Source organism: Haliotis cracherodii, unplaced genomic scaffold (genome assembly GCF_022045235.1).
Source record: "Haliotis cracherodii isolate W230 unplaced genomic scaffold, xgHalCrac1.p SCAF_2, whole genome shotgun sequence".
In the NCBI taxonomy this organism is placed as follows: Eukaryota; Metazoa; Mollusca; class Gastropoda; order Lepetellida; family Haliotidae; genus Haliotis; species Haliotis cracherodii.
Window position 1 is genome coordinate 56202059 of NW_027266275.1, and position 8425 is coordinate 56210483.

The following is an 8425-nucleotide window of genomic DNA, read 5'->3' on the forward strand; positions in this document are numbered from 1 at the left end:
TGCAGGATTAGAGATTAAAGTTTGGAAATCATGTGCAGCATAAAAACATTCTGTGGTAACACTTGACTGATTATTAGTTTTTGTCATTAATTGGTACACATAAGAAAAATCTCTTCTTAATGTACATACTTCTCTACATGTTTTTATGGTTTGAGATTCTTTTGGCAGTGAGTATACTAATTTTATTGGCGTCTTCAAAAGTTGATTTTTATAATGATAACTTCATTAGTGTGTGTATTGACCCATATTGTAAGGATACAGTGATACACTGTTTGTTTGTCGTTTAACCCCACACTCAGCAATATTCCAGCTACATGACCACGGTCTGTAAATAATCTGGCCCAGACAATCCAGTCATTGATAGCATGGGCATCAATTCCCGCAATTGGGATACAATCACATGCATCAATGAAGTCAGCAAGTCTGACCACATGATCCCGTTAGTTGTCTTTTACAAGCATAGTCGCCTTTTATGACAAGCATGGGTTGCTGAAGACCTTTCTAACCTGGATCTTCATGGGTCACAGTGATACCTTGGAACCTGGTAAAGTGTTGTTCAATACTGCATACCGTATTCGACGTAATAAGCGCCCCGCTCTAATAAGCGCCCACGGCGATATTTGCTAATATATTAGCTAGTGAACAATTCCTTCCGATTGATCAATGTCCACAAGACTTATTTATTCGTGTATAGTACACATTCGTGTGTTATATGCACCCTTAATTATTGGCAATTAAATTCTTGAAAAATATATCTGTCGTGTATAATTCACTTTTTTATAAGACTTTTTTTGTATCATTTCAGGCTGTCAGCATAAACCACGAAATTTACGATCTTTCAACTCTGTTGTTTTTCACCAAAATTTTATTCTAATAAGAGCCCCCTATTTCTAATTTTGAGAGCGCCCTGGGCGCTTATTATGTCGAATACGGTAAGTCCAGCTATGTAATGCAGACGGCCTGTCAATGATCAAGCCTGGACCAGTGGAACCGGTGAGCAACGATCACACTGTGCTGTCAGGGTACAGTTACAGGCAAACAAGACAGAGCCGGTCCACCCGATCCATTATGTTCCCCTTATGACCAGCATAGATTGCTGTGGACAAATCCTTACTGAGAATCTCCGAAGAGTGAACCAGGTAGAGTGTGGAAGAACCAGTGGTCAATATTGTATTTTTTACCTCTTCTCTTGCAAGCACAGCGATACACAAGGAAGCGGGTAAAGAGTTGCAGTGGTTACTAGTGAGTGTTGTCCCAAGGTATTTGTGCCAGTCATACACTTGGAAGCAGGTAGAGTAAGTGAGTGATCTGGGTTTAACGCCACTTTGAACAATATTCCAGTTATATCACGGCGTGTCAGCTTAATGTGGGAGGAAAGCCCGAAGTGATGCAGGTCTCAGACGTTTACCACTTCTGAGAAAGCCACGAGCATGGGTATGGTGCTGAGAAACCTAGAAACATAATCCGGACGCAACTCTGCACAGCGATACGTGGAGCCTTTGATAACTGTGCCCCCTGAAGCAGGTACAGTGGCAGTGAGCATTCTGTGATGACAGGGACTTTTAGCACAGGTTACTACCGACCCTAAATCACCTACATACCCCATGTATCAAAAGAGGGCACCAAAAGGAGAGACACCATACTCCTGACATTTTGACCGTGATTTCAACAGTATTTCAGTCATATCAGGGTGTGTGGGTTTGATGTGGGAGATGGTGATGCAGGTCTTAGACATTCACCATGAGCATGGGTTTGGTGCTGACAATTCAGGGTAGATAAAACCTTACAGGTTTCTGGCATGTCTAAGGGAGACAACTCTACACAGTGAATTCCTGAACCACAGATGACAGAGTCAGTCTGGCCCTTTAAAAACTTAAACATGCCGAAGAAACATTTCTTTGTTGGAGGAAAATGAAGGATGAAATCTGAGGGCATTTCTGATCTTCCACCTGAAAAAGTCTCTTCACATGCTGCCATTGGCTTTCTCCCCAAAACAAGCAGAAAGTCATCAGCGAGGTGAGGTGAAGTGAATTTGGGTTAAACGTCTTGTCCAAGATTATTGCACATATATAGCAATGTGTGCGTGCGTGCTGCGCTTGTACTAGTCCGACTGATGCAGATTTATAGTGCTAGCTCACTGAGATACCATCCCGCAGTTTAACATGAATATCCCACTCAGACACTGTATACTGACTCCAAGCCAACCAGTCCTTGTTTTCGCCCCTTAATGCTGAGCCCCAGACAGGGCAACAACAAGTACCATCTTTAAACGTCTTTTGGTATGACGCGTCCGGGGATCGAACCCCGGATCTTCTGCTCTCCGGGCGGAACTCATTAGTGAAAACAATGACATCATTTGATGGTATCATATATTTCACATAACAAAAACAATTACATCATCTGGTAACATATGAAAAATAAATGTCAAATACATGCCAAATATTTGTAAATAAACCATGTAAATATTCTGAACATCCAACAGGAATGTGTCAACGTTAATAAATGCATGACAAGACTAAAACTAAACACAGGTCTCACAGTATGAGTAGATCATGTTGTTGTGGACATTAATACATATCACAGATAGCTGAATAACCAACTTTAACACATTGAAGACTAGATTGACACTGATATACTGACACACATTGAAAATGCATAATCATGTTTTCAAGCATCAGAGAATATGTATTCGTGTTCAAGTCTGTCGAAACACATCCAATGAAATTCAAACCTTAATAACAACATTGTTGTGTTACATTGTCTCATACCAAAATACACAGAACAACTTAATTTGATTTTGTGGCCATTTTAGCCAAATATTACAAAAAAATTAAATTGGTATTTTCAAAGTTTGCCAGTAAACTTCTATTTCACCTTGTCAGCACTCTCCAGCATACAATGAACCTAATATCATCTAGATCCTTTTAACTTCATCCAGACATTACATAACACTTGTATCACCCAGGATAATACAAATGTATGTGATCTTGATATTCTTATCTTGTATCACTCTGAATATCATAAAATTGTTTATGTCAGAATATTCAGTTTTATAAAAATACAGGAGTCAAAACCACCATCTTGGGAAGCAGTATTCATATTACCTGTACTGTCCTAACAATACTGAAAAGAATACTGGAATACCTTGTGCAAAGTTTCACAGCACTGAAATGTTCATAGTTTGAAAAAGAATTTACATCATAACCCAAAACATGTGGCCACAATAAACTAATTATCATATCTTAAGCCATCCTCTTTTGTTCAGGGTAATATATATATACTATGTTCCTCTATATACCCTGAATGTTTCATGACTATATGCCAAGTATACATGATTCACACCTCGATTAACAACATCCAATGATTTTCTCTTAGACAAAGATCATGGTTAAGAATTTGAAAGGACATTTTGAAATAATGTTTTAAAAGTATTGTCATTAAAATATGAAGCATTGATTACTAGAAAAATATGACCACAAAGGTTTCACCATAAACCAAGCATCAAATAAAACACCCTGCCCGGTGATAATTCCTGTTACTGTTTTAATAAGTTCTATGTAAGAAGTCATTGAGCTGTGTTATACTTCATAGTTCCTGAACTTCCGCAGCATATTTGATGCTGGGTCCCTCTCCCAGGGCACCACTTTCTTCGGGCTTGTTCCTGGAGAACTGTTCATTGCTGGTGTTCCTGGAACATCATTTCCACATGGAGAAGGTGATCTTAGTCTGAGTTGTGTATATTTACTTTAAATATTTTATGTCGTTCGATACCAAGCATTACTCATTTCACAGCAATACTTTGTTTTCCAACAATTTTACTTCCACCTAAAATATATAATACCCACTGCAAAATTGTTTTCCGAATACGTGATCAAAATACATTTCCTCCTTGTTCTAACCACGAAACTACGCGCTAAATAAATATCATGCATATTATACGCATCATTCTGATTCAGACACATTTAGTAAAACAAGACGGATGTTCCGATTGAACATTTTAGTCAGGCATTGGTTACCCCCCTTTATCGGCTTGTCGACCAGTCACTTGTACGCGAGACGGTTCGCGCAGTTTCGAAGAAAGTAAACATGTTTCAACGCGATGGAAAATGGGTGTGCGTTGGTGTGCATGAAATAATTTATATATTTTGTAACTCTACAATGAATAAGCTTTTAGAAAATACTACGTGTTAGTTTCTGAAAAATATGTACATAGGAGAAAATGGCTGTCAAAAACAGAACATTTTGCTCGATTTTTGCACATTTTTCTGCCAATTTGACCGTTTATTATTTTTCTTATGACATTTTTTTCATGTCATTCGATAACTAGTAGAATGATCAATAACTGTACTTAATTTTGTTTTATTATTTTCACAAATAATGCTTGTAGAGACATTTTTGTGCAACATGCAGAAATCCATGGTCCACTGACAGGCCGTCACGCATACGAGTGACCCCCTCTCAGGTGGTCACTTGTACGCGAGACGGGAGAGCCGTCTCGCGTACACGTTACATCCTCTTCTTATTGTCATTACAATCATTTGTTTATTTTCAGTATTTTAAATGAGACAGGAAAAGATAAAAATACACAACACTTACAATAATGCAATTATTTAGTCAACTATTTTCAACCACATATTTCTTTAACTACAGTAGATATGGAATGTGTTTGATGCTGCCTGTTGTTTGATGCTGCAATGTGCAACATTCCAGCTATAGGACGGCAGTCAGTAAATTATCTAGTCTGGACCAATTATCCAGTGTTTGAGCATCAGTCAACACAACTGGGATACAATGACCAGAATCACCAAAATCAACGAACCTCACCACACTACACTGTTAGTCGCTTCTTGTGACAAGCCCAGGTTGCTGAAGACCAATACTAACGCTTACCGGTATGTTCACAGGGATTATTTATATCATGTCATGTCACTTATTGTGGATGGAAAAACAAAAGTGACAAATTCCTAACCATCTACCACTTTGGTGAAAGCAATGAGTATAGGGATGGTGGGAACAAATCAAGGTTCAATTCTAGGGCCAATCTTTGCTCCCACAACTAGAGGACAGGACCACAGCCAAGGGACACAACTCTTCACGGAAACTGAAGTGCATTTAGCCACTGCACAAGGGCTGGGACAGGTTACTCGGGTACTTGGGTCGGGTGGGTCCTGACTGGGACCTGGGTACCAACAGGACTACCCTGACCCGTGGTTAGCCATGTGATATATTGTTTCACGACACAAACTCACTATAGCTCAATGGTTACACTACAAGTTGCTAATGTTCGCATTTCTTTTTGACGACACACACATTCCTTTTGACTTGTATTTGTTAGAGTAAAAATAAAACTTCAGATAACTTCAGTGTACGCATGATTTGATCGTTTCAAACATGTATCTAAATAGTTAATGCCAGGGCTGCGGTAAAACAATTCCCAATCAGACAGTTTGTTCCTAACTCTTGAGACCAACAGCTGGTACCCAGGTAGGGTCGGGTAATAGGGGGTTGGGTACCCGGGTAGTAAATTTGGACTCATCCCAGCCCTACACTGCACCATCCATCCCCCTCGTATCATGACCTGTTCCAAACATACCAGTAGCTGCAGATGATGAGTCCACAGCAAGCAGAGTGGTCTGCCCATGTTTTGGTGACCTGAATGAACTGCCTTGACTGTCATCAAGCATCGGTTTGGTTTTCACAGACCCCCAATGCATTGACTGGAAATATAAAATTAGTAATAACACCCTTGAGTGACATTTAGAAGTAGGATATGTAACCAATCACAATAATGTATGGAAGATCCACTTTTTTATTATAATAGCAGCAATGCTGATGTGTAGATTCTGACAGTATCATCAAGCATGGGTAGAATTTATACTGGTCCAATAAAGGACTTGATCATCTAATCTATTATGTCATTAGCATAATATATAAATAGTAAATGTACTCTTTTCTGTTAATTTGTGAAACTCATTGCAGGCAACAACAATGCCAAGTTTTGCTGATATTTAGACAGTAACTAGGTAACTTATTTTTGCATAAGGTAGGTAATTCAGTGGTTAAAATAACAAACTCATTCTATCACACAATCTGACTCTTCAGCAACATGTTCAGCAGATGTAGAGCCACAATCTCTTTGTGGAGCAAGATCCAGGTCTTCACACAAGCTAGGTTGCTTGATGGATATAGTTTTGATAATGCTACACACCTCCGGCACTTAGGGAGTTGCTTACTCTGACTGAAGGACTCTTCACAAATAGTTCTATACTTAATTTCAATACAAATTAGAGTTTCCAAATCTTTCATTTGAATGACTGGACTATGCTGAGCACTTTGAAGCACAGTTTTAGCAAATCACTGATTTCCAATTATTATCAAATCAACACGTAAATGATATTTTTCCATGAGATAAGGACACTATGATTTACTTACTGTGTGTACAGAATCTCTTAGCCCCTTCCACTGACCGTATGTCATCATCATGCCAGATTGACGCCATTGGTCATACTTGGCTCGGCTCTCGGGATCACACAGTGTTTCTTTTGCCGTTTGTAGACGAGCAAATTGCTCAGCTGTAACAATCACAGGCATTTGGCATCAACACGATGTCATGAAAACTAAAATCTTGTACTCTTATACAATACCTTTCTGCATTAAAGATCAGACAAACCTCCATCGGAGGTCACGTCAGGTGAACCGTGAGCAATCTAAATAAAGGATGCATGAACTCTTCAGCCAATCAGATTTCAGCCTCTTAAAATGAATCGGCTTCCTTTCCTAACCACATCAAATATTTTATCTCATGAATGGAAAGAAAATCCACACAGCACATGATAAGAGTTGAGCTTGTTATATTCCATTTGGAACTGACCTTTTATGTTCGTTTTTTTAGAAATCCTAAATATGCTGCTCTAATTGCTTCACTTCCTGGTACCAAGAATTTAGAAGCTTCAGCACTAACTACCTGATTTGAAAGTTAACCTGACATGACCTGTGGACGGTTGGTAGATCTTCATGCCAAGAGGTATCGCATAGGAGTAAAAGATGTGATATTACTGAATATTAGCATCACCATGACAACATTACTAATTTTGCAGCTATTATTGAGCTCATGTCTCTAGAATTAAAGGAGTGGTTGGGTAGCCAAGTGATTAAAGCATTCACTTGTCTTTTGATACTGCTTAAGTGCCACATGTTAAACTCAGATATTTTCTCTGTGTAGTTAAGGTACTGCTCTGCTCCAATAAGCATGATAAGTGTGCCCCTTCACTGGTCCGAAGTCATGTTTATTGGGTCACTGATGCTAATTGGCATCCGGTGATTACATGCACTAATTAAAATGGTGCTGGCTAGATGACTAAGAGTTGGAGCATGGTTTCCCTTTAAGCCAATTTCGTGAAGGGATTTGTTATATTGGTAACAGCTAGGGTAGAACCTTGCGTGAGTGCACATACAAATAATATGTGGATGACCTATTCTGGGTTCATTATAAGTATTTAAAGTAATCATAAAGAGTAAACTGTTGATTGATGTATATCAAAATAAGATTTAACACACAAGAATGGGATATTTGAATGACCTGAAATAAATCTGCTTGGACTGCCAATTTGCCCGAGTCTATACATGGCCCTCCCTTTTACAGTAATATATGATTCTTCCGTGAACAAACCTGCTGTAGGGTCTTCTGGGTGTTTGTCTGGATGACAATCAAGAACTCTTGCTTTATATTCTTTAACTATCTGTTCAGTCTGCAAAAGGAAACCCACAAACATATATACAGCATCTGATTATCACATGGACTGGTAATAGAAATAACTTTTTATCAACATCATCAGGTGCTCCAGCAATTGTTTTTCTTCATTTCCTTAAAAGTTTTCTCATGAGAGGCTAATGGTCTCTGTATATGCATGTGTGGTCGACATACTCGTTAATAAATCTACTCTTGACATATGTCTTATTCCCTGAGATATGTTTTGTACTTTGCCAAAGTCTTTGGCCAGATATGTGCTGTCATAACATAAAATGTCATTTAGAGTCAACAATTTCTTGAATATATGTATTTCTTTTGTCATTCAGTACAATGCGACAGTAACTTACGTTTGAAAGCTCGTCGCATCCAAGAATTTGGTAATAATCATCTTCCAGTTTCCTTTCAAAGTTCAGTATCTCCTCCATCCCTAATTCTCTGACAGGTGCGTTCTGCGAGTTCTGTTTACAAGGGAAGGGAGGTATCATTATTGTATTGTTATGACAAACACAAACGGCGCTTGGAAGGAGTATAACAGTGAATAAAGTATGAAAGGGTCAATAATAACAAATATTTATATTGTTTGATATACATTTTTTTAACTCGCTGTATAGATACAGGTTTAAATAGTTTCCCAAGGAGAAACACAGATACTCCCTATTCGGTGGGATTTCGTGG

At 38.6% G+C, this 8425-nt stretch overlaps 1 protein-coding gene across 1 annotated transcript; it reads right to left on the bottom strand.

The window, feature by feature from the left end:
- Positions 1 to 2388: 2388 nt before the first annotated feature.
- Positions 2389 to 8308, bottom strand: LOC139469308 (J domain-containing protein-like). Its single transcript, XM_071251447.1, has 5 exons — positions 8098 to 8308; positions 7670 to 7748; positions 6433 to 6572; positions 5594 to 5717; positions 2389 to 3688 (listed from the first exon to the last, which is right to left on the bottom strand). Exons 1-5 carry the CDS (start codon positions 8233 to 8235, stop codon positions 3579 to 3581), a joined length of 591 nt encoding a protein of 196 aa, XP_071107548.1. The 5' UTR covers positions 8236 to 8308; the 3' UTR covers positions 2389 to 3578.
- Positions 8309 to 8425: the final 117 nt, after the last annotated feature.

What these genes read in the sequence shown, in the direction of transcription:
- LOC139469308 (XM_071251447.1), bottom strand. Translation starts at nt 8,235, where the DNA reads ATGATACCTCCCTTCCCTTGTAAACAGAACTCGCAGAACGCACCTGTC. An exon ending in GATGCGACGAGCTTTCAAAC is followed by an intron (nt 7,749 to 8,097) that starts GTAAGTTACTGT and finishes TTCCTTTTGCAG; the next exon opens with ACTGAACAGATAGTTAAAGA. An exon ending in CTCATCATCTGCAGCTACTG is followed by an intron (nt 3,689 to 5,593) that starts GTATGTTTGGAA and finishes ATGATGTTCCAG; the next exon opens with GAACACCAGCAATGAACAGT.